The sequence below is a fragment of the Quercus lobata genome, chromosome 8 (assembly GCF_001633185.2).
Source record: "Quercus lobata isolate SW786 chromosome 8, ValleyOak3.0 Primary Assembly, whole genome shotgun sequence".
Lineage (NCBI taxonomy): Eukaryota > Viridiplantae > Streptophyta > Magnoliopsida > Fagales > Fagaceae > Quercus > Quercus lobata.
In genome coordinates, this window is record NC_044911.1 from 23,336,515 (window position 1) to 23,361,412 (window position 24,898).

At 37.1% G+C, this 24,898-nt stretch overlaps 1 protein-coding gene across 5 annotated transcripts; it reads right to left on the reverse strand.

The window, feature by feature from the left end:
• Positions 1-24,553, reverse strand: LOC115955669 (Fanconi anemia group D2 protein homolog). Of its 5 annotated transcripts, none has more exons than XM_031073901.1 (31): positions 24,088-24,550; positions 23,184-23,628; positions 22,399-22,653; positions 22,075-22,287; positions 21,857-21,988; positions 21,646-21,775; positions 21,511-21,557; positions 21,332-21,433; positions 21,068-21,175; positions 20,695-20,834; positions 20,490-20,584; positions 20,313-20,391; positions 20,173-20,221; positions 20,015-20,095; positions 17,920-18,015; positions 17,724-17,827; positions 6,034-6,499; positions 3,682-3,717; positions 3,388-3,589; positions 3,169-3,302; positions 2,863-3,043; positions 2,539-2,768; positions 2,307-2,402; positions 1,866-1,949; positions 1,751-1,783; positions 1,513-1,647; positions 1,333-1,393; positions 1,202-1,257; positions 1,059-1,115; positions 826-946; positions 1-448 (listed from the first exon to the last, which is right to left on the reverse strand). In XM_031073901.1, the coding sequence occupies exons 1-31, from the start codon at positions 24,402-24,404 to the stop codon at positions 297-299; spliced, it is 4,437 nt and encodes a 1,478-aa protein (XP_030929761.1). In that variant the 5' UTR covers positions 24,405-24,550; the 3' UTR covers positions 1-296. The 5 variants fall into 5 exon arrangements, 3 of the variants coding, with proteins under 3 accessions (XP_030929761.1, XP_030929760.1, XP_030929762.1); XM_031073900.1 differs by having other exon boundaries at positions 20,695-20,837; XM_031073902.1 differs by lacking the exon at positions 1,333-1,393 and having other exon boundaries at positions 1,202-1,240; positions 20,695-20,837.
• Positions 24,554-24,898: the final 345 nt, after the last annotated feature.

Here is a 24,898-nt window from a genome sequence, read left to right on the forward strand (position 1 = left end):
TTTTCCAAAACAATCATATTATAATAATATATACTCATTTCCAATCTTTGTCGTTTCCATATTTTCACATATGCTTTTGTTAAAAGAAGCTGAATGATATGCATCTGTACACTTACCATACTTTGCCCCTACCGTATTTTACTATAGCCCTTTTTTCCCAAGTCATGTTGCATTAAGACAACACCAGGATACCCTAGCAAAAAAAAAAGACAACACCAGGATTGCATGATTAATTCATTAGTGTTATACTACCCCAAATTCAGTTTGTTTTAGCTTCAATCAAGCACTTGTCACGTTCACTCGGCTTCTCCTTCCTCTTCACTGGCAACTGTGGCAGGTAGATCATCATCAGCAGCTTCTGTTGAATTTTCTTCATTATTATCTTGATCGTCTGCATATGCCTGGGAGCTCACCACCTGACCCATCAAGTCTTTATGCTTTAGATTCCCTATCAAAACAGAAATGAATGGTTAGGACTTAGCATTGAAACACACACACACACAGATAATGAGGACACCTTGGACTGACTAACCACCTCAATCTACAGACAAGGATAAATAAGACGTTTGATGAATAAAACCAAAGCAGAGCATAATTATAAAGGATTAAAAGTATGTATTTGTTTTCTAATTTCAACTCAATTTTTTTTTTTTTTTTTTGCAGGACTTAACAAACACACCTGCACAATACATTCACAATCCAAATCTGCACACATATCTACACATTTATATTAGAGTAGACATAATTCAAGGCTCCCCTCCCCCCCCCCCCCCCCCAACCCAAAAAAAAAAACCCACAAGAAAACCAATGATGTATATTGCATACCCATCCAGAAAGAGCATCCACTTGATGTTGTATGGAGAAGAGCCTTCACACAGAACAAGAAACGTTCCATAGATCTCTTTGTAGCAGGGATTTTGCTGGTGATAACCGTTTGTTTCAAGCCCTTTTGAAAAGAATAAAACCAAAACAAAGTGATGGATGTAGGTCATTTAATCTCAGATTCTTTTACTAATAAAATTATATTAAAACAAAAAAAGTAGGAATATAGGTTAAACCTTTGCTTCAGAACATAGGGCTTGAATTGTTCTTGTGGCCTTTTGAAGATCTCTCACCTGATTCAAAAAAAAAAAGGCTCAAATCTCTAGAATGTGTATTTCAATTAATCATGCCACAAGAGATTTTGTGCACCTTATCATACCAATTGGATTATAAGCTCATTGAACATATTGAAGTGGGCCTGCAAGAAGTCAAAAACTGGAAAGCATTCTGATTTTAGTACCCAAAAAATTGCACCTCAGATCATTGTTATCAAAAGTGTCACACCTATACCTTTCAGAAAAGAGTCGACAAACTTCCCACCATACTTGACAGCCATGGCATGCACAGTTACCTGTACCATCATTTTAAAATGTGAATATTTTTCTACCCTATGGCTTCTGTGCTTCAGAAGGTGACCATGAAACACAAAACAAATGTTAACAAAGAAACCCCCGAGTTCTGTTTCTTTACCTTATGGTGAGTTCTGCACATGTTAACTAATGATACAACTACGTTCACAGACTGTCGTAGTTTGATCAATAGTTTTTCAACGGTTTGAACTTGAACACCAGCTCTGGGTTTCTCTAAAAGAATGACTTCCTTGACCTAATAATAAGAAAGGGAAGGACAAAAATTCTTATTCTTTGACAAATAGTGAATTTTACTAGCTCATCTGATCACAGATTCAAAGATAGAATCTACAGCTTACCAATTTGTTAAGAATAGTAAGATTTACTTCATGCTGCACATAACACCATCTTCTGTAACATCTCAATCAAGAAATAGAATAAAACAATCATAATAGGAAAATGGAGATGCCTTACCAGTACCCGGTACCATAAAACAAATGTTGCAGAACATAAAGTTGGGAAACCATGATGATCAGCCCCTTCCTTAGTTTGGGAAACCTGTTACAGAGAGAGAACTCTATATTATGAAGGTAAGGACAGCAAACAATGCATAATGGGTTGACAGGTTCTAATTATATATGGACGATATATCCAAGTTTGAACCAAGTCAGTGTTATTGTTTTCATTTTCATAAATCCATACTCATTAAGTTCCTTTGTGTACAGTACACTCTCATCTCCTTAACAAAGGACACAATCTCAAAAATCTAGACATAGGTGGTATTAGGGTGATCACTTTCTAGTTTCAAAATGGCCCCCTTATAATTGACACATAGCATAAGGACAAAATATCACCATTAGTCTGGAAGGTAAAATGTCCAACCCAATTCAAAAAGTATGGAACAAATTCAAGCACCTGAGGCAAGATATCGCAGGCTAGTTCATCCAGCAAATCAGAAGTTGATTCACTGTTTTCCAAGTAAATGTGCAACATTTTCTGTATAATTTCTCCCTGCAAACAGCAGAAGGTTTTAACAACATATATGCAAACACACATACTGCAATAAGTTCCAAGATCATTCCCTAATCATGGCTAAATTACAAATATGGAGAAAAAGAGCTAGGAAACATAACATAGACATTCTTACTCTGCTCTTCCAACCACTCTCAAGTTGGCTGTTATCCCAGTTATGCCTTAAAAGCTTCTGAGCAGATGCTCCAAGTCTGCTGCGCAATGCAGGAAGAACCCCCTGGATACATTCTGAGTGTGTGATTTTACCATTTTCCTCCAACTTATCCAGAATATTCTGGAATGAGTTTACAATAGATTCTAGAGTAAGAAGAGATTCTGATGCCAGAGTAAAGGAAAAAGAGCACACTGCAGGAACCAGATGCCAATACCAATATGGTTAAAAATAATAACAGAAATAATTAAAGAACACCGACAAAAGGAAACATATCAGAGTTTATACCTGTGTTCAAGACACTTTCTATATATGAATAAGCGCCTAGATATAAATATTCTAAAGTCCCAGGCAAAATGTTGGGCTGTATGTCTGATAAAACACTATCCGGTATTTTGTTGGGCTGGAAGGCTTCAAGAAGATCAGAGAGAACTGGCTTTTCTCTCTGAATAGCAGGAAGATTTAGCATCTGCACTTAAATATTAGAACAGGTGTTTAATAGTTTTAGATACCACAACTTTTCTGTAATGAATCAGCAAGATCAAGTATCAGATTTGGTACAAAGACACACACACAGTGAGTAAAAAAGTTCACCTTACTGAAACAACAAAGTGTTTCCTTGAAAACCAATGTAGAAACTGCGGATCTTGAAAGCACAAGATTGGATACATCTGGGTTCTTAGCAGAAGCAGATTGAACTTTCCAATGTTCTTGACAAGTTTCATCACCTATAAAGTATCCGATCTAAGATTAAAAGAATATCGAAGCTCTGGTATACTATTTGTCCAACCAAGTTGAATACTATCATCTTACTTTCTTTCAGTGAACAAACTACACGTTTAAAATGCTTCTTAATACTTGGAAAAAGTGGTCTAATTTTGCTCATGAATTCATCCACTGTCATCCTGGTGAAACCAGCTGATGGACTCAAGCTTCTAGCCAAGAATTGTTTGCCCGGAGTGAAACAATTTAGCTTGTAGTGAAGATCCCGGAGGAGGTATAGATATAGGGGAAACTAGCAGACAATATATGGTTTCTGTTATCTATAAGGGGGTTAAGGAAAATAAGAACCTGTAAACCATTATCAGTGTAAAATTAAAATGGTACCTCTGCAGCAGGATCAGAGCAACAGGAACCTTGATTCTGCATTTGAAAAGACACATTATATAACTCCACACTCTTCCATTCATCTATAATGGACAAATCCAAGACTAAGCAGCATGATTTTTAACTCTATGATGCACTTACAGGAAATCTATGTCATTAAGCAATGAAACATATAAAATAGAAGTAGTTCAACACAGAGCGTAGTTTTCTGGAAGTTCTATTTGACAATCTACACATTGTGGCAATCAATGGTCCTGTTTTCTATATGTAAAATAGAACACAAAATTTGAGGGGACGTATACTTGCATAAAATATTTTCTCTCACAACTTGCAAGTTCCAACTGCTAAGCCTAACCTATCTAGGACTAGACAATTATAGTTATACTTCTAAGCCCAGTGCACAGAAGCTTTCCATTACCAAAACTGCAAGTAAACAGTTATTCTTCAAAATCTCACTAAGCTTAAAATTGTTAGGTGCACAGACTAACAGCAATCAGATTCAATAATAAGAAACAAGCACCAGTTTCAGAATTGGCATTTGAGCTTCATGGCCTTTTGCGAAGTGAGTTATAATTGTCAGCTTCATCTACTAATTACTGATCAGTAACAAATGCTGGATTTTTTAACTAAGCAATTGTAACTTTTTTTTTTTGAGAAAAACTAAGCAATTATAACCAAGGCAACCAGTTTTTTTTGTGTGTGTGTGTGTATAAATGCTGATAATAGCTTCCTACCTGATAATAGATTCCTACCTAAAAATTTTAGATGATAATTTCAATAACTACTCTTTAAGAAGCTCATAAACCAACCAAAAATAAATCTAATCTGCCCATTTATGACTCCTATATAGCACTGCTCCCGTCAGCCCTATACATATTACTCCACTTACTCCTCAGTTTTAAAGGCATCTCTCTCTCTCTCTCTCTCTCTCTCTCTCTCTCTCCACATTAAACAAAACCTAGAGAGAAATCAAAAGTCAAATGTGGAAGAGCTAGAATCAGCACTCAAAACACTTTGAAACCTTCTCACTTCCAATCCATGCAATCAATCTTTAGGTACTACTCTCCTCTCTCTTTCTCAGTTAGAACAGTATCCGAATGTGTCCAGAAAGTATCTGATTTTAAATTTATATGTTAATTTGTGAACACGATCCCAACCATGTCCAAGCTGTAGCCATGTGCAATACACATTCTGAGTGCCTTTAATAGTGTTATCACTTCCTTTTAGAGAGTATATTTGTAGCATGGATAAGTAAACTTAAAAAGGTAACTATTTATCAGGTTACTAAGTGTTTTTATTACAAATAAACAAGTTTTACTGGAAAAACTACTTCATGTCATGCACAAGTTAGATTTTAATGAGATCATAGAATTTATTTGTGCTCAGTCTCCATACTATCTCTAGTTCCACAATTAAATTAGCATTTGGAAAACATATTCAAAGGAAGCAGATATTTCACATAACTTTGTCATATGAACTTCATGCATCTATGTTAAAACAAGACAATACAACCCTACTCCTAATCACTTTCTTAAGCACTCTCAGAATCCAATGCAATGGAGATGAGTTACATCATAATTTAAGGAAAAAAAAAAAAAAACTAAATATGGGAGTATGTGAATTTTTAGGTCAAGAACAGTTTAATGAGGTCATAGAATTTATTTGTGCTCAGTCTCCATACTATCTCTAGTTCTACAATTAAATTAGCATTTGGAAAACATATTCAAAGGAAGCAGATATTTCACATAACTTTGTCATATGAACTTCATGCATCTATGTTAAAACAAGACAATACAACCCTACTCCTAATCACTTTCTTAAGCACTCTCAGAATCCAATGCGATGGAGATGAGTTACATCATAATTTAAGGAAAAAAAAAAAAAAAAACTAAATATGGGAGTATGTGAATTTTTAGGTCAAGAACAGAAAATTACTCAGCCTCCTAGAAAATGGATTGATGGTAAATAAAATCAAAGGATCCTAAATGTGAGATTTTGTCTGAATTGTAGGAGAAATAATGCATTCTAATTTCTACATTACAGCATAGTTTAAAAACCGGACCGGACAGTTGAACCAGTTCAACAGGGAACCAATCCGGTCCGGTAAAACCAGTCAAAACTGGGGACTGGGAGTAAAAACGGTTCTTTGACCGTGTTGGTTTTTAAAACCATGCATTACAGTTCATTAGTAAAATTAATAAAATTATTTTATTTTGCTATTCATTAAAGAAAATATAACTACTTAAAAAATTAGTTTCAGAAAACTATAGTCACACTAATTCACAAGATCCTGCAGGTAATGCTTTGAAAATGCAATGAATACTCATGCCAATACTATCTACACCCACACACCTCTGAAAATGCCAAAATGGAAAAGCATTGAACCAGAAGGGGCCTGAATTTGAATCTCTGCACTTCCAGAGCCTTGGCAACTGCAGAAACTTCTATAATATCAGGCTCACTAGAGTCACAGAAGTTTTGATTTGCTGAATTAGATGCCCTTCCTTGTGAATTTGAAGCCAAAGACTCCTTATTTGGCACCTCTTGGCTAGTCACAACTCCCACTTTCTTAAAAGCATCCAATATTGTTGGCTGCCTGAGTTTTTCATTAGCATCTGAACTTGAGACCTTCGATGTCTTTTTATGTCTCCTGTTTTTTTGTATGTTGCTGTCTTGGGCTTTCTGATGCTTACTCTTTTCAATGTGCCCCATATGTCGGTTTGGGAGTGGAGATCCAAAATGATCAACATAAAAATGAAGCTCAGGTAGAGATATAGAGCACCCTTCAATGGAATTGTTCAACAAGATCTCCAGAAATCTGCATTATCAAGACAGACAGATCAAAATATCATGACAGAAATGACAATTTGAAGGAAAAACCAACTCTTGGACAGATGAAACTAGAAATGATTTATACCAAAATCCGGAAGTAAATACTTTGTAACATATCGTCAATTCTCATAAATAAAACCCAATTTTAACCATCTTTTTTATAATAATCAAAACTTTCCATCCAAAACATTTTCATTTCTTCATAACTCTTAAAACCATGATTTCACATTTAAGTAGGAGGTAAGGCATTTCATCCCTTCTAACTCTTAGAACCTCAGATTCAGAATCAAATAGGAAGTAAAACAGTATCAGAATAAAATAGTTGCAGCATAACAAAGCAAAGAGTGTCTACCCTTGCTGACCTCAAAAAAGGGGGAAAAAATAAAGAAGTGCGCACGCGGGTACGAGCGCGCACACACACACTCATATATAAAACACCATTTGTGTTTTTCAATCAGTTCTATTAAAAGTTAACATTAATGGAAAAGGCACTGTTTTTCACAGATTAAAGCATACAGAACTCCAACACTGAAACTGAATTAAGAAGTGGGGCTCCATTCTTAATCTTTCTTTAAAAAATTAAAATTTTTTCATTAGGAGTTGGATTGGCAAATATCTGTGAAAATGCATTACTTGAAAGAGTTGTAATTCATGGTGAATTTGCGAAGTCAAAAAATATGTCTTGAAGCTGCTCAGATCTGCCATAAAAAAGATCTTGCTCGAGCAAGAGATATTCGTGCTCAAGCAATCTAACTCAAGCAAGAGATATTTGCTCAAGCAAGCGCAAGCCCACTCAAGTGAGATATTCAGCATCAGCTTTTGTAGTTAGATAGAGTTTTTGCCTCTAGCTCATTGGCAAGCTCACTTGAGTGAGAAAAAGCCCACTCGAGTGAGCTCATCAGATTATGTTTTTAAAAAAGGGCCCAGCATCTTGAGTTATCTCTGCACAATTCCGAATGCACAACTTGCTCAGCAACTTGCAGCAGCCATTTTCAACTTGAGCAAGCTTTGGATGTTTGTTAGAGAGCTATTTTTGTTCAAGAAAAGAGAGGGCTGAGCTCCCCATGCTTCCAAGCTGAAAATCTACATAAACAGGAAGATTTTATTCTATAAAGCCATCAGCCATTTGGTTTGTTTGCTCAACCCATATAGAGAGTAATTTCCTTTGAGAATGAAAAATTCTCCTATCTCTCTTAATATTTTGAGTTTCTCAATCTTGTGCACTTATTCCTCAAATCCCCATGATATAGCCCAGATCATAAAAGACCCTTACTTAGTGCTTTATAGAAATACATATTTTATTTAGCCCATTCATCTTTCAATCCCAAAGAGATTGCTTGAGACTAAAACCACCGAGCTATATATCCAGTGAGGTTCACTGCAGTCAAACCTTGGAGTGCCAAAGGTTCTACCTTTTGCGGGCAAGGAGTTCGTGGTGAATTAGATGAGGATTCCAAAGGTTTTGGGACTACTGCAGTATGAAGGCAAGCAACGCGTTTGCAGAGGCTGCATAGAGAGTCTTGGCTACAACGGTTTTGTGAGTCATTGACTATTGTAATTATTCCTTATTTAGTGGATTTTCTATGGGACTATTTGTGTCCCCATAATGGTTTTTCAATTGGAAAGGTTTTCCACTTTGTAATTAATTCTCTGTATCACTATCTTTATTACTTTAACTATATTGTTTTATTGGTATATGTGTGTGGGATTTTTTTTTTTTTTTTTTAATTGTTGTGCTTATTGACTTATTGTTAATTTTTTTTTTTTTTTTGATAAGTAATAAAGATGTATATTCAAGAACACTTCCCCATGCAGAAAGCCATAAGGCAGAGTCTAAAAAATACAGAGAAAGAAGATAAAAAACAAAAAGAAAAGATACTAATTACAAAGGAGTGAGCTAAGGAACATAGGTAGAGAATCAAGAGGTGAGTCCCCAAGCCCTAGACCAGTCAAAAAGGGAGCCATTGAACGAAGCCAATAGCTAGTCATAGGAACTTTCCATGTCCTCAAACGTCCTCCAATTTCATTCCCTCCAAAGACACCACATTAAGCACAGCAGAGCTAAATTCCAAATTCTAGACGAATGCTTTCCAAGCCAATTCCACCAACCAAAGAGAGTATCCGCAATCGATCTTGGCAAGACCCATGCAATCCCAAATGATCTAAACACCAAACTCCACAACCGGTGAGCCTTACCACAATGCAATAGCAAATGATCCACCGTCTCCCCATTACGGCACATAATGCACCAATCAACAAAGTCCATCCCTCTACCCCTCAAATTGTCACCTGTAAGTATCTTATCCCATACAACAATCCACACAAAAAAAGAAACATGCCGAGGGGCCTTAACCTTCCAAACACCTTTCCAAGGAAAGATAATGGGCAATGGATCTCTTAACTTATTATAAAACGATCGGATATCAAAATCCTCATTCTTCGTCAACTTCCATCGCATACGGTCTCCATTCTCAGTTGGAGGTAAATTGGAACCCAAAGTACGGAGAAATTCATCCACAACACCCATTTCCCAATCATTTGGTCTCTAAATGAAACGGACATCCCAGCTTCTCCCTTCTCCTATCCCCAACCGATCAAGAGAAGAGGCCACTGATGCCTCTTTATTGGAGGCAATACCATACACAACCGGAAAGGTCAATTGAAGTGGAGAATCCCCACACCATTGATCTGTCCAAAGCTTCACTATATCCCCCACCCCTACCTCAAACCGAATATTTTTACTAAAAACCTCCCAACCCATTTGGATGCTTCTCCACAAACCACATCCATATACTCCTCTATCTAGCTTGGAGGTCCATCCCCCCCATTCTTCCTCAAACTTTAGAGCTACAACCCTTCTCCAAAGCCTTGTCTTCTCAACCCCAAACCGCCATAGTCATTTCCCTAGTAAGGCTTTATTAAAAGTAGTTAATTCCCTTACTCCTAACCCACCATTTTCCAAAGGTGCACACACCTTATCCCATCCCACCAAATGTGTCTTGGAATCCCCCCATAAGAAATCCATTTGCAACCTCTCAATTTTATTGGCCACATGCGTAGGGATAGTAAAAAGAGATAAAAAGTAAGTCAAAAGACTAGATAATGTGCTTTTAAGCAATGTCAATCTTCCACCTTTTGACAAATACATCTTTTTCCACCCAGCCAACTTACACTCAATTTTCTCCAAAATAGGATTCCAAATAGTAAGAGATTTGTGGGACGCCCCCAATGGCATACCAAGATAGGTCATAGGCAAAGACCCAATCCAGCAACCCAAAATCTCTGCCAAGACATGGTTATTAGGAACCTCTCCAATGGGAACCATCTCACTCTTCAAGGCATTAACCTCTAATCCTATCACAGCCTGGAAACAAAGAAGGAGCATCCGAACATGTAGAATCTGCTCCTCATCTGCATCACAAAATAGAATCATATCATCTGCAAACAAAAGATGTGAGACCCATACCCCTCCACCCCGTCTACCATCAGCCCTGAAACCTCGAAGTAGACCAGCACCTTCAACTCTTTTCATCATCTTATTGAAAACTTCCATCATAACTAAAAACAACATAGGAGATAGCAAGTCCCCTTGTCTTAATCCCCTCGAACTCCCAAAAAAATCAGCTACAAACCCATTAAACAAGACAGAGAACTGAACCGTAGATATACATGTACGGATCCACCTACACCACCTCACCCCAAATCCCATTCTCTTCAACAAATCTAGAAGAGCCTCCCAATTCACATGATCATAGGCTTTTTTAATGTCTAGCTTACAAATAACCCCCGAAATCTTACTCTTCACCCTACTATCAACACACTCATCAGCAATAAGAACTGAATCAAGTATCTGTCTACCACCCACAAAACTATTCTGAGTCTCAGATATCAGTTGATCTAAAACCTCTTTCAAGCAATTTGTCAGAGCCTTAGCTAAGATCTTGTATACACTCCCTACCAAGCTAATAGGTTTGAAATCTCGATTATTGGAGGCACCATTCTTCTTGGGGATTAGGGCTATAAAAGTTGCATTAAGAGATTTTTCAAACTTACTGTGTTGATAAAACTCTTCAAACACAGCTAAAACATCCATTTCCACAACTCCCCTACAATGGCGATAGAAGGCCATAGAAAACCATCAAAACCTAGAGCTTTATCTCCTTCCAACTCTTTGACAACTCGAAAAATCTCCTCCTTTTCAAACCTTCGTTCAAGCCAATCCCTCTCCAGCCCCTCAATCTGATTAAACTCCAAACCTTCCACAAAAGACTTCCACTCCTCTGTCTCCTTGTACAAGTTTTTACAAAATTGTACTACTTGGTCTGTCATCTCTGATTCGTCCTCATAAATAACTCCATCCACCTCCAGCATACTAATATGATTAAACCTTCTTTGAGAATTAGCCACCTTATGGAAGAATTTGGTATTGTTATCTCCTTCCTTAATGCAAAGCATCCTCGATTTCTGTCTCCGCGAAACTTCTTCCAAAAAAAGAAGGTTCTATATTTGAGATCTCATCACAACCCTCTCACCTATCTCCACTTCAGAAAGGCCATACTCCCCTTCCTTAGCATCCAATAATTTCAAGGCTTCCAACAATTCTTTCTTTTGACGACCTACATTTCCAAACACACTACGGTTCCATTGAATAATGTCTCCTTTCACAGCCTTCAACTTCTTGGCAAGCACAAAACTGGGAGTACTTGAGAAGGAGTATTGATTCCACCAAGAATGAAACCCTTTCTGTGAACCCATCTGTCTTTAACCACATGTTCTCAAACCTAAACGAACTCTTCCCCCTCAATATCCTCCTAACCTTCACTAATATAAGGAAGTGGTCTGAAATAGGACGAAGTAAAACCCGCTGGATCACATTCAGATAGTGGTCCTCCCAATCATGAGAAACCAGAGCCCTGTCTATCCTGGACATCGAAGGCTGATCCGAGCCAATAGACCGAGTATAACTCCCTCCTTCCAACAGCAAATCTATCAAATTAAGCTCCTCAATGAACTCAGAAAAATTCTCCATAGCCGGAGTAAGGCGCGATCCCCCCAACCGTTCACTTAGGAAGCGAATGATATTAAAATCCCCTATGTAACACCATGGAACATCCCAAAGTTGTTGAATTCCAATTAGCTCATCCCACATCTGCCCCCTTAAGTTATTATCATTTGGGCCATAAACCCCAGAACATGCCCAAATAAAACCATCCCCCACATCCTACCATCGAACCGATACTGAAAAGTAACCCACCATTACCTCCAACTTTTCTAAAGCCCTCCTATCCCACATCATCAAAACCTCACCAACTGTTTGATCCGCATCCAAAGCCACCCAATCTACATAAGGACAACTCCACAAGCTGCAAACCAACTGTCTATCCAACCAGCAAGCTTAGTTTCTTGAATACAAACTACATCACAATTCCAATCTCTTAGTAAATTTCTAACTACCAAACGGTTCCAAAGTCATTCAATCCTCGAACATTCCATAACACCATTTTCAACGTCATAAAAACTGTTAATTCCCTACTCCAATCTCAGTGTTGCAGTCAACGAAGACTATCTACCATCATAATTAACCAAGGAAATCAGATTCCTCAACTCCCTCTTCCCTTTATCCTTGGACACAACTTTCCAATGGGCTGCATCTTTCCTATGCTACAGATTAGCAACCTCAATCTCCCTCTCAAGCCTTTGTAAAAGCATTATGCACATCTTCTCATGTCGTCCCAAAGAAAACCCCATCATTTTACTAAAACTAGGGATTCTATGTTTCACCCAATTAGAAATATTCAATGGATTTTCCACCCCCATCACCTCGATATTATTATGCAACTCCACCAACACAACCAACCCCATAGGATTTATAGTCATCAAAGGGGAGAAGCTATCCACATCACCCAAATCTAGGTCTGCACTAAGTGCTTCTACCTCAGTCAATACTCCTGGTACAGAATAACCGTGGTTTGCCAGCACCGATAATTGCGTAACCTGATGGGAAGTATCTATCCCCTGAACATCATTTGCACAATCAGCCCGACTACCTTTATCTCCATCTTGAACACCAAAACCCCCAATCTAAGCTCCCGATAGACTCAGAACAGAATTAGACAATACAAGCCCAACTGATGCCCTGACACCCTCTGTTTCTGCCTTACCCAATGTGATTAAAGGCTTCTCGACGCGAGAGTCATCGAAAACAGGACACTCAACCTTCACCGATGACACCACAAGGCAACCCACTGTCTCGGATTAAGGAGCAGACTTCTCATAATCACCATTAGGGTTCATCATCATCCTCATGGAGTGGGTTAAATCTTCATCGGGTTTGTCCAATATCGTCAATGACTCCTCGACACTAAATCCATCGAAAATAGTACACTTAGCTACCACCGAGGGCTTCGCGAGACTACCCATCGTCTCGATTTGACCAACCACGATCTCACAATCACCAACACCCATCGCCGTCGCTGATGTTTGATTTCGCACCTAAATCGCTGGCGCCGGTGACTTCTCAGCGTGAAATCCACCATCTTTAATGCCTACCAACTTTGAGTTCAGACACTAAAAGGAACTGACCAAAGGAGTTTGATCCGCGCTGCAAAGTGTACGCGATATCTCCTTCCCTAAGCGTAAAAAACTGTTTGGGATTGATTCCGACCACCGTGTGTTCTATATTCTTCATCAACCATAATACTGCATTCTTGCCCATGAATACTGACTTCATGAAGTGTTTGCCTCGTTCAAAAATACGTAAGGAGAATTGATTCTGCAAGGTTAAACACATAGGGGTCTCAAACCATATTTTTTCATCTTTGAATAAGGGAGGGCCCATGTCAATGTCAATGTTTAAAATTATCAAGATAAAGAGAAAAGTAATAAGAATTAACTACCCAATTTTTAAGAGATGTGAGACTATTATTTTTTATTTTTTGTAAGTAATACTTATCAAGTAATATCACTTAGTTGTATGCAATAATTCCATCCACATTTATGTTTCAAGGTTTCGTTTGTCTTATCTCTACCATCAGAAGGCCAAAAATCTCTAAATTTAGTTTTGATTCTTTTTCTTTGCAACATATTTACTTTTGTAGATTTTATGAGAGTGGAGAAAGAGTGTAAAAAGAAGAGAGAACACGAGGTTTATGTGGTTCAACCTAACAGCCAACGTCCACAGAGAGAAAGGAGAAAGTCTTGACAACTACATGTTCACTATAATATCAATTTACCTAGTTAAAATGAACCCTAAATGGGTTTATGTTGGGAGAGAGAGCTAGGGTTAGGGATACATGGGCTTACAATAGAATTGGGCCTCTTGGACCTACTCATATAAACCTAATACCTCTAACACCCCCCTCAAACTCAAGGTGGAGGCTTGACAAAAGCTTGAGGTTGGAATGTAACTTGCAAAGATGAAGAAGCCTTGAAGATGAAGAAAGATCACTCAAAGATGCCTTGAAGATGACCATGAAGACAACTATAAATAGATCAGATAATGAACAAGTGAATTGCTAATGATGACCAGGGCTATCTGCAAGTCGGGCCGGGTCGGTTTTGGACCCAGCCCGAACCCGACCCGCCGGCATCGGGTGGAAGGCGGAGGGACCCAAAACCGACCACCGGCGTCACTCGGTCGAGTCGGTTTTGGGTTCGAGTGGTGTTCGGGTTGGTGGAGAGAGTCGCTGGATCCTACAAACGTCACCGGAATCTTCAAAAATTCAGCGGAATCTGCAAAAACCTAGTAGATCTACGCCAAAAATCGCCGAAATCAGCTTGGATCACCTCAAATGTCGCCGGATCTCACCAAATCTCGCTTGGATCTCCTCGAATGTCGTCGGATCTCACCAAATCTCGCTTGGATCTCCCCGAATATTGCCGGATTTGTATATAATGTCGGTCGGGTCGGGTGGCTCAGGTTTTGGAGAAGAAAACCCGCCACTCGACCCGCCGGCGTCGGGTCTTGGGCACGGAAACCGGTCACCGACCGACAGGAGCATCGGTTCAGGCTAAAATCGGGTGGAGATTGGGCGGGTTGGTCGGTCCGACGGGTCTAGGTCGGGTCTGGACACCCCTAATGATGACAACAAACGACTATAAAAGACTGCCAGAAGATAATAAGGTCCTAAAAAGGCTACATCAGTATGCATGTGCGCATGACCATAGAAAGAAAGCCAATAAAATCAAGTATGCATGTGCGCATTGAATATTGCCAAAATCACCAAAATTGTCAAGGTTGTCCATATGCTGTCCACGACAGGAAATAAATTAGGATGATCCTGTATAGTGGCTAGAAGCAATGGCAAGAGAAAACCTTGACTACAATCTATTGAGCCCATATTGCTATAAAATATGAAAGTCACTCGGCCAATGTCCACAACAAGATTACCTTTACCAAAAGTTGAAGACCAAATTTCACTAGCCACCTACATATCCAGCAATGCCACATGGAGCAATCTACAAGATTGATTGTTGTAGTAAATAATGCGTGGCAGCAAGTTGTATAAACACCATCACTTTATCACTTACTGTCAAAGTCAAAAAGACTTCTGAGAAGTTTATGAAGAATAAGTCAAAAAGACTTTTGAGAAGTTCATGAAGAATAAGGCTTTAACTTTAAGGAATATCATTAATCTACCCAACATTAAAGGAGAGGAGGATGCCTCAAAATGACTATTCAACGCAAGTAGCATGAGAGACTACAATTACATTCAACAATAACTTATCGCACCAAGAGCTTCAAGCATGAGTGCGTGACCCAACTTGAGTACTTCATAGTAGTGTAAAGACTAAGGCAAGGATAGTGCGGCAAGGTTTTGACAAAGGTAGGGTGCAGTCTAACTCTGTAGAGATAGAGAGGACTTCGGATCTTGACGGCATCAACAATCTTGATGGTGGTGGTTGAAAGGAGGCTCTGTGACAGTGGTTTGTGGAAGGCAGTAATCCTATAGTGTGATGCGATTTCTGACAGCAGCTAGACTATACTAGAGAGTTTTGATGGTAGTAGTGTGAGGCCAAAGAGAACAAACACGAAGAAACACTAAGGAAGACAAAGATTTCTCTTGAAAACACCGTAAGGACAGAAAACCATGGTGACAAGAAGGTGGCTTTAATACCATGTAGACTTTATAAGAGTGGAGAAAGAGTATAAAAGAAGAGAGAGAACACAAGGTTTACATAGTTCGGCCTAACGGCCTACGTCCATAGAGAGAAAGCCTTAATGGCTACATCTTTACTACAATCTCAATTCACCCAGTTACAATGAACCCTAAATGAGTTTATATAGGAAGAGAGAGCTAGGGTTAGACATACATGGGCTTACAATAGAATTGGGCCTTTTGGGCCTACTCATATAAACCTAATACCTCTAACAACTTCATTTCAGGAATTTTTATCAAACAGTTTTACACTCGTTCGCCCCTTTTTCTCAATTTGTATTTGTCTTTTTACAGTTTCAATTCCTTTTTATGTCCTGTTTGTTTCAACATAAAATATTTTTGTAGAAAGCATTTACAATATATGTGTATTTGTGAGTGCAAAATGAAATTACATGTGTATTAGTGTGTAAAATCCATTAATATGGCCAAAAATAAGTGTCCATATGTAAATCAATGTCTAAGGACAAAGATAACAATTAGAGATAAAAGGCTTCGACTATTGAAAAACACTAATTGGAGCATAGAGATAAAATTTATATTAAACTAAAATCTCAAAAATTAAAAACGAGGAAAAAAAAAAATCTAGAACACTAATGCTACAACAAAATAGCCTTAGACTCCAAAATTGTTTTGGAGTCAGCTATGGATCCTCAATAGATTACTTACGATCAGCATAAGTATGAAGTGTATCATGTTTAAAAAAAGTTATTCTAAACTAGATAGGAAAAGGACTTAAAAGTTAAAACATAAAATAAGACTTAAAAGTTATTCCATATTTTTGAAATTACCAAATTGCCCTTATTCTAGTAAAACTTTATTAAAACTAATCCAACAACAAATAGATGACTAAGCAAGGTCCCAAAATAGCTCTCCATCAAATTAATGTGTGAACACTAGAACCAACTTTCCCTCACCTCTTATAAGTCTTTAAAAGGGGGCTGCTAGTTACATTCCCCATCAAAATATCATCACATTCGAAAGTAAGAAACAAAATGTAATCGCCCAGTCAAGTGTTGAAGTAGAATATGGAGTGATGGCACATACTAGTGGGTTGACTTTGTTACAACATTTCTTGAAGAGTTGGGCTTCTCAGTACCTAATCTCATTCCACTGTAGTGTGATAATTAAGACGCTATATACATAGCCTCCAATCTTGTGTTCCATGATAGAAATAAGCACATTATAGTGTATTGCTACTTTGAAGGAGATAAGTTACTAAGTGGAGAAGTCACTACACCATATGTGTCAAAAGAGCAACTAGCAGATATCTTCACAAAATCATTGTATAGGAGTCAGAGTCAATAATAAGTTGCAAGATGGGCTTATATGACATATATGCTCCACCTTGAGCGAGAGTATTAGAGAGCTAACATTGTTGCATAAGTGTTGTGTGAGTGATATCATTGGGTGATAAGAATCGAGAAAACACTACAATAGTACAGTTGTGAGGTATATCTATTGAGGTTTCCTCATCAGCTGTCATTGTGGTAAGGCATCCTCACCAACTATGATTTTCAAAGAATATTCCCTTCTCTCTTATAACAAACTTCCTTACATATTTGGAATACAAATGGTGAGTGTTGACACATGAATTTCAGCTCCTCTTTCTAAAGATATTCTTCTATAAATACCCTATTAACAAAAATAAATATTTATCACTCCATTCTGGCTATGTGATAATTATAGAAATTGTCAAACAGAAATCAATAAGTTAAAAAAATTTTGGACCAGATCTGTGCTTGGGCTAGTTTGGAGTCTACAGAATGTATGTTGGGATTTTTTTTTTTTTTTAATTGATAAGTTACAAACACACCTAGTGGGTCTCAAACAACATCATCTCCCACCTTGTGCTTACTAGGGGAGAAGTGCCATTAAAGCTAGAGCCATTGGCTAATGTAGAATGGGAAATGAAAGGTGCAGACTGATTAGGCCTGGCCGAGCCTATCCAAAATTTCAGTTAAGCACTACTCAGTGAATCACTCCACAGTTGCAATTCATCAATAATAAAAACTGACCATTTGTGTAAACATTGTCAAGAGCACAAGAACATACACAAGGTTCCTCAAACGCTTCAATAGCTTGAAAACAGTATCCTCTTTTGTAGCTTGACTTGTACATGTAATTCTTCCCTCTACTTGTGTACAGAAGGCATTGAGCTTCATGTGGCAGCAGGAGTGTAACAAACTACAATGTTAATAATCTGTCCTTTGAAACATGAAAGCAAAATTTATAAAGTTAATGACTGTACCAGTTCCCGTATCCAATTTGCTGCATAATAGAGAGATAGACACACAATTTGTTTTTGCTTCTCTGCCAAAGACTTCCAACCAGCTCCAGAGAAGTACTGGTATTGCACAAGCCAAAAATTTATCAATGCAATAGGCAAACCCAGCAGTATTCACAGACTACTTGAATGTAGAAGCCAAACCAAATCACAATAACAAATAAAAGTTATAAATCAAGATAAAACTAAAAACATCAAAAGCTACGTTGAATAATTAAAAATAACAATTTGATATGCAGATTGGGAGCATAAAATTAATGAAATTGAGGGGTCAAATTCAAAGCTCTACTAGCAAGGAAGAATTCCCTCGTACAATGAAATTAATAAATAAAATTTTCTTTTTTTTTCTTTTTCATGAATGAATTAATTTGGATCAAGCTATAGAAGAATAAATGTAAGTTAAATAATGGACCAATCCAATTTTAATTATTGAAAAAACGATATTAAAGGAATGAAATGTTCTAAACTTCTAATGTAGAGGACAAATCATAACTATAAAAATAAAAGTAAAAAAACCAAAAAGAAAACTGCAACTGAAGCTCTTCAAATGAGAATGATGAAGTGGCCTGTTGTCTGTCTAAATTTATTAAAGCACCATTGAACACCTCAAACAATACCAACTCCACCACCCCCCCACCCCCCTTCAAAATTTTAAGATTTACAGGACTTAACAACAACATATTTTTCAATCTTGCAATATTCACCAATGTTGTGAACAAGCAAAGCAGGTGTGTCATGCAGCCGGGTCACATGAAAGATGAATTCAAGAACTTGTATGAGAAAAGCTCATTTGAAGGCACAAACATGGCTATGTCTACCATTGCAGGACCTTCCAGACAAAAAAGAAAATGCTGAGGGAAACAAACAAAGCGTTTTGATACCCTTCTTTCCTCCAAAGTTTCACTCTGCTAAAGCCTCTCAAACTTGCTTCTAAATCTTTAATTGCCAAGTCCAAGAACATGAAAGAAAAACATAAAACGCAAAAATATACATTTGGTCCCTAAATTTTGGTTCAGTGTCTATTTAGTTCTTGAAATTTAATATACACTCAGTTAGTCCTTTGTGAACAATACCATGAATACTGACAAAATATCAAAGAGGAGGAAAGAGAGATGGAATGAGAAAAGAAAAAGAAGGCCAACATAACTAAATATTTTATTCATCACTACATCTATTCTTTTGAGTACATTGAGTAAAAATATATATAAGGGCTCTTTCTGGTATTGGCAGAAAGTTAACTCTAAAAGTTGGCAATTGGGTTTGTTCCAAAGCATTTATGCAGCCTTCGATTGCAATATTAACTTTCCAAGCATGAAAAGTTACTTCCATAATCTTCTTGTTTTTGGAAAATATTTACAACTATATTAAAAATAATTCTTTCAAGTTGAGGGAACAAAAAAAGTTAAGTCCAAATATAAACATTACTAGAAGTAGTAAAAAATGATATGTCAATTGGAAGTAACAATGGGTATGACTTCGGATAGAATAAAATGGCAGAAAAGAATACAAGTGGCTGACCCAAACTAATCTATGGAGAATCCATCAGCAAGCCCCAAAATATTTGGCACTAAGGCATTGTTGTTGTTGTTTATATTAAATGTAATTCTTAAAATAAAATAAATAAATAAAAAACTCAGCTTTGCTTAGTACCTAGATTTGTCAAGGTCTGTCACCCTAGCCAGCAATTGCAAGTCTCTAACATTATCATCTAGGATGTACCTTTTCCTGGGTCAAAGTTACTACCCTAGCGATACTTAGCATACGCTCTACTTCTTGTATAGGCAATTTTATGTAAAACAAAAGTTTCAATTCGGCAAGTCTTCCTATAACAAATAAATTTTGTTGAGTTATAAAAAAGAAAGATATGAGAATTTATGACTTCAAGAACAGCTTCAAAGGCTTCATCCCATTATTTTTAGGCTTTTAAACCCTTCAATAACTTTTATGAATTACTATTTTTGAATCCTTGATCAAGACAAAAGCCATTGAATCTCTGAAGAAGAGTATTCTAAATCTGATGATGTTAGAAAAAAAATAATAATAATTTGTTGGTTCTAACCTTTGAGGAAGGAAGGTGCAAAGGGCAGCCAAGTAATGCATCAATTCCTCCAAGGGATCCTTGATTTGTCAACCTCTCAATCTGAAGATTGACATAAAATCCCAATTATTTATCCCATTTTGTTACTCTTCTCACTTCCAAAAGGACCATGCACTTACAGTGGATAGTATAAGGAAGTTAGCAGGAAGAATCTGTAAAGAAGATGACCTGCATTCAACAATATTTCAACTTTAGCATTCAGTCATTTAAACAAGCTTTGAATGGTACAATACATGGAAGAATATGGCCAAAATATTACTGCATCGAAGAGGAAACCAGTGGCAAAATGTTCAAACAAACAGGAGATATATCACCATCCAAATTCATCCACAATTCACCTGCAAAAAAGAACAAGAAAAGATACTTTAATCAGTAGCCCAGCACAATTTTTTTACAGGTTAAACAGGATTACACTGCATCACAACCTAAAACTCACCTTCTAAACCAAAATATGGTTCCTTAAAAGGCAATTTTCCACTTTCAAGATCAGACAAAAAAACAGATTCGAACTCTCCTACTTGTTTCCCAACCCTACAACATACAAACAAGTTTTAAAAAGTAAAACAAAATTACAATATTATTTTCCCATATTGCTATGTAGCATTAAATTACCAGCATCAGGTTGTTAAACTTAAACTTACCATTCCATAATTGATGGATGAAGAGTTCTATTGGCCAACATTACATTCAATTCATCATAAAACAAAATCAAAGGTAAGGGCGACTGTTTGCAAGAGTCCAGAGATGTATTCAAGAGTTCCAAAGCCTCTTCACAGTTTGACTTCTGTGCGAAATGATGTTCAGGAATGGTGAATGCATAATCTAGAATATATTGGTAAGATACAGAACATGACAAAACCAAAGAAACTAATGCTGATTGCATCTCAAAGAAATCATTCACAAATAAAAACATTAAAATATCATTAGCTCATTGAAATATTTTAGCACTGAAAACAACATCAATTGGATGCAAACACTCTCTATATCTCTAATTGAATGACTACTAGGTCCAACCTGAGATGCAGATGCACGACAAACACTATTTGCATCTCCAAAGCAGGAAACTATCTGTAGAGTTCCGATTAAACCCATCTTCTTGTACTTCAGATCTGGATTGCTTACCTACCCAATGGGAGGGGCAGAACAAATCAAATTACTTTACACATAACAGTAACAGTATAAAGACAATGAATACAACCAAAACAAAGATACCAAAATTCAACAAAATGATCAAAAAATTAATGTATACATTCCATACCAAAAAGGATTTTACAGTACCTGCTTCCTTATTATCATCAATAGTTTATTTGCAATAGAAGATCCATATGAATTTGCACTTGATCGAGCTGAAAGTGCCAAATGGCTAAAAGCCTCATAAACCTACACAAACAAGAAAGCCCGTGAAACAATGCCATGTAGACCACTTATATAAGAAAGCACACAATACTATGAAATACCTTGTGCAGATTTTCAACACTAAATCCATCCAAGTAGTCCAAAATACCTAAATTTCAGAACAAAGAAGACATCAAGAAATCTTGGAAACAGATCACTTCAGAAAATGCACATGAATCTAGAAAAAAACAAGGCACCAGTTATATGAGAAGAAAGAGGAATCAAATCTTGTGCAAATTTGGAGGCCAGCAGAGTCATAGTCTCCAATGCAGACTGTACTTCGGAAGTAACACCAGATCCAACATGAGTAACTAGTGCACCTAAAACCTGCAAAGAAACCACAACAAACAGTTCCCAGAATCTTTTTCATCATTTATAAACAAACTAGTTTATTTTGAAATTGCTTACTTCCTGCCTTGAGTAAATATCTATGAACTCTTCAAACAGACAAGTATACATGTGAATTCCAAACTCCCTTGCTTTTTGTTCTTTGCAAGCCAACAGGCACTCGGACAACGAAAGAAACAACGGGAAATAATCCTAATGAAAATCAATGAGACAAGCAGATAGAATAAAAAAAGCTATAAAATCAAAGTTAAGTGATTCCAAGTAATTGGTATAGATACCTTCACTAATTCCTTGTTTCCACAAATGCACTGATCAAGCATAACTGTCTGAATGCAATCTTCAATAATTTTTTTCTTGAACATTTTTACTATGCTCTTCTGCAGGGACTCACCGTTACTATAAATGAGCATAAGCAGCCATATGTCAATGACTTTGTGATCCTGAGGTTTCTCAAGGCAGTTCAGTTGTTTCAAAATCTCCTGACAGAGTAACTGTGGATAGAAACAAATACAAAAATCTAATAAAATGAGTATAAAAGATTCTCCAGACTACAACAGAGCAAAGGCCATATATTCCTATGCAGCAAAAGAAAAGGGCAATACATTCTTGAATCGGAGACTTGATCTTAGGGCATCAAGAATTGAAGCCTCTGTGTTGTTTACAAGCGACTTTCCTTTGATTTTACTGTGTTGTGATGCACGAGAATTTGATACACCAACAAATTTTAACTGCTCACGAATCTGCGAGATTATCCTCCAAACATTTACTGGTGTCGCTGATAGCAGCAGAAATCTAAGCAGATATGGCATGTGCTCCGCATCAATCACTCTGACGCATGATAATGCAATGCTGATGACCTTGGAATTTAAATAAATAAATAAAAACTATTTAGATTCGAGCTATTGAACACAAAAATGGTAGCTTTACTCATATTTGACTGCTGATCAAATGAAGCAAAATAGGGATAGTACAAATCACAGTCCCAGTATTCATGGCTTATCAAGAAATGAAATAATCAACTAAATAAAAATCAGTCACATCCAACTCGACTAAGTGAATTGTCATGTTTTTCCAGTACCAAAGAACAAAAGTTTGAGACTCCATATTTCATTGGCCACCAAACAATGCCTAATGCACTCTTTGGTGGCTGTCAATTTAAAGCAAAAAACAGAAATTAAGTTTCTGAATCTTATACTTATTATTTCTAGGAAATGAAAAGGCAGAAACCTTCAGTTCATTGAGCTCAATTCAGCTATGTGGCAAGTTGTCTTGGGAAACTAAACAACATTAAATGTAGGATTCAAAATACTTGGAACATTTGTTTCCCAAATTTTTTCTCGACAACAAAGTCTCCAAAAAAAAAAAATATATATATATATATATATACCTGTTCTTGCAACTGTTCATCCAAATTAAGGTTCGAAATAGAGTCAAGCACTGGCACAATGATAGCCGAATCCTCTTGAAGCATTTGTTCCAGGCAATCAACCACAGTCTTATTGTTTTGATCGCCAATAATCTCTGGCAATGATCCAATGATCTCTTTCTTTAAATTTGGAGGGCAAATCGAAAGGACTTGCATCAATTTGTTAGCAAAGGCATTGGAATCAACAATGAAATCAAGCCACCGAAACTGATTAACAATAAGCCTAGCAATATCATCTACAAGTGTTCCAGAATGTTCTGCATTCAAATCAAAATATTCCGGAAGCTTCTCGAGAAGCATGCTTTGAAGGTCTAGCTGGATAGAGGGGACCAGCAAGAGATGCTGGACTAAACTCTTGCTTCTGGTCGAACCAAAACCATCATAATTATTCGTAGGGGTGAGAACCCTGCAAGTCAGAAAATGTTGCAAAATGTTGAGAAATTTTCATACATAAAACATATTTAATCAAATTATGTTAGCGGACGATTAGACTGTTTGATTGCTAAGTTATAAATTACCCCCTCAAAAGCTTAATCCGTTAGAAAATTGTAAATTTAATCATTTAAGCATAAGTGGGATTTTTAACTAAATGAAGACAGAATTCGAACTTAGAACCACTTACTCTGACACCACGATAAATTACCAAAAGAATAAGTTGTTAAGAAATGTTGAATTAATAGTCTAACCTAAATTTTAACACAAATATATGTGTGAGTGTGTGGAATTTTTAAATGAGAAGTAGAGTGAAGATAGAGTTCAAACTTAATCAATTAAAAAATGATGAATTAATCATTTAACAATAATTATAACACTAAGAAGTGGAATGTAAGCCATAAATTCTGTTCATGAAGTGATGAAATTAAACCTGCGAAGATGATGAGGAGAATGAATGTAGGAAGAGAAAGCGGAGAGGAAATCGGAGCGGACATCGGGAGAAGAGAAGAGGCGGTGGAGGTGGCTGCGGAACTTGTGGGGTTGGGAGGGGAGACATGGTGGACCAGCGGGGTTGAGGAGAGTACAGCCGGCCTCCGCAAGAATCGACACCATTTTGTCAAATGTTGGTGTTGGTGTTGGTGTTGTTACTGTGGCTTTGGGGATTTTGGGAGGAGGGAAAGGGGGAACGGTTGAGGAAGAAGAGGACGGTCTTTTACGAGAAGGGACTTTATTGTGAAGAAACACCATCTTCAGACTTCAATTCCGCTTCGTTTCTCTACTGTCTCTCTTCCTTCTACTTCCTCCACTATTCTAGAGAAAGAAGGTGTCAAACTCAAAAGGCAGAAAATAAGCGCCAAATTTCAAGAGAATAGGGCAAGGTTGATTGTTTCGTAATTTTCAAAATCTCACGTTCGCGGAAGTCATCATTTTCTATGTCTTTTGGACCGACGGTTCGGTTATTTTGTCTATTTTAACGAGGGGTAATAAGGTGTGCAGCCAACCCGCTAAAACTAACTCGACCCGACCTAACCTAACCCGTTAGATTCGATCAGTTTTTAGGACTTGGTGAGTTGGGTGGGTTGGGTTATAAATTTTTTTTTGATAATGGGTCGAGTTAGGTTTGGATTATAAAATTTCAAACCCACCAAAGCCAACCCAACCCACCAATATATTTAATATATTTAAAATATATTATATAATTAATAAATTTTTTTAAATAACTAGCTCTTACTCCTATCCTA

What these genes read in the sequence shown, in the direction of transcription:
- LOC115955669 (XM_031073900.1), bottom strand. Translation starts at nt 24,404, where the DNA reads ATGGTGTTTCTTCACAATAAAGTCCCTTCTCGTAAAAGACCGTCCTCT. An exon ending in CCATTTTGGCATTTTCAGAG is followed by an intron (nt 3,718 to 6,033) that starts GTGTGTGGGTGT and finishes TTTCAAATGCAG; the next exon opens with AATCAAGGTTCCTGTTGCTC. An exon ending in AGTTTGTTCACTGAAAGAAA is followed by an intron (nt 3,303 to 3,387) that starts GTAAGATGATAG and finishes GATACTTTATAG; the next exon opens with GTGATGAAACTTGTCAAGAA.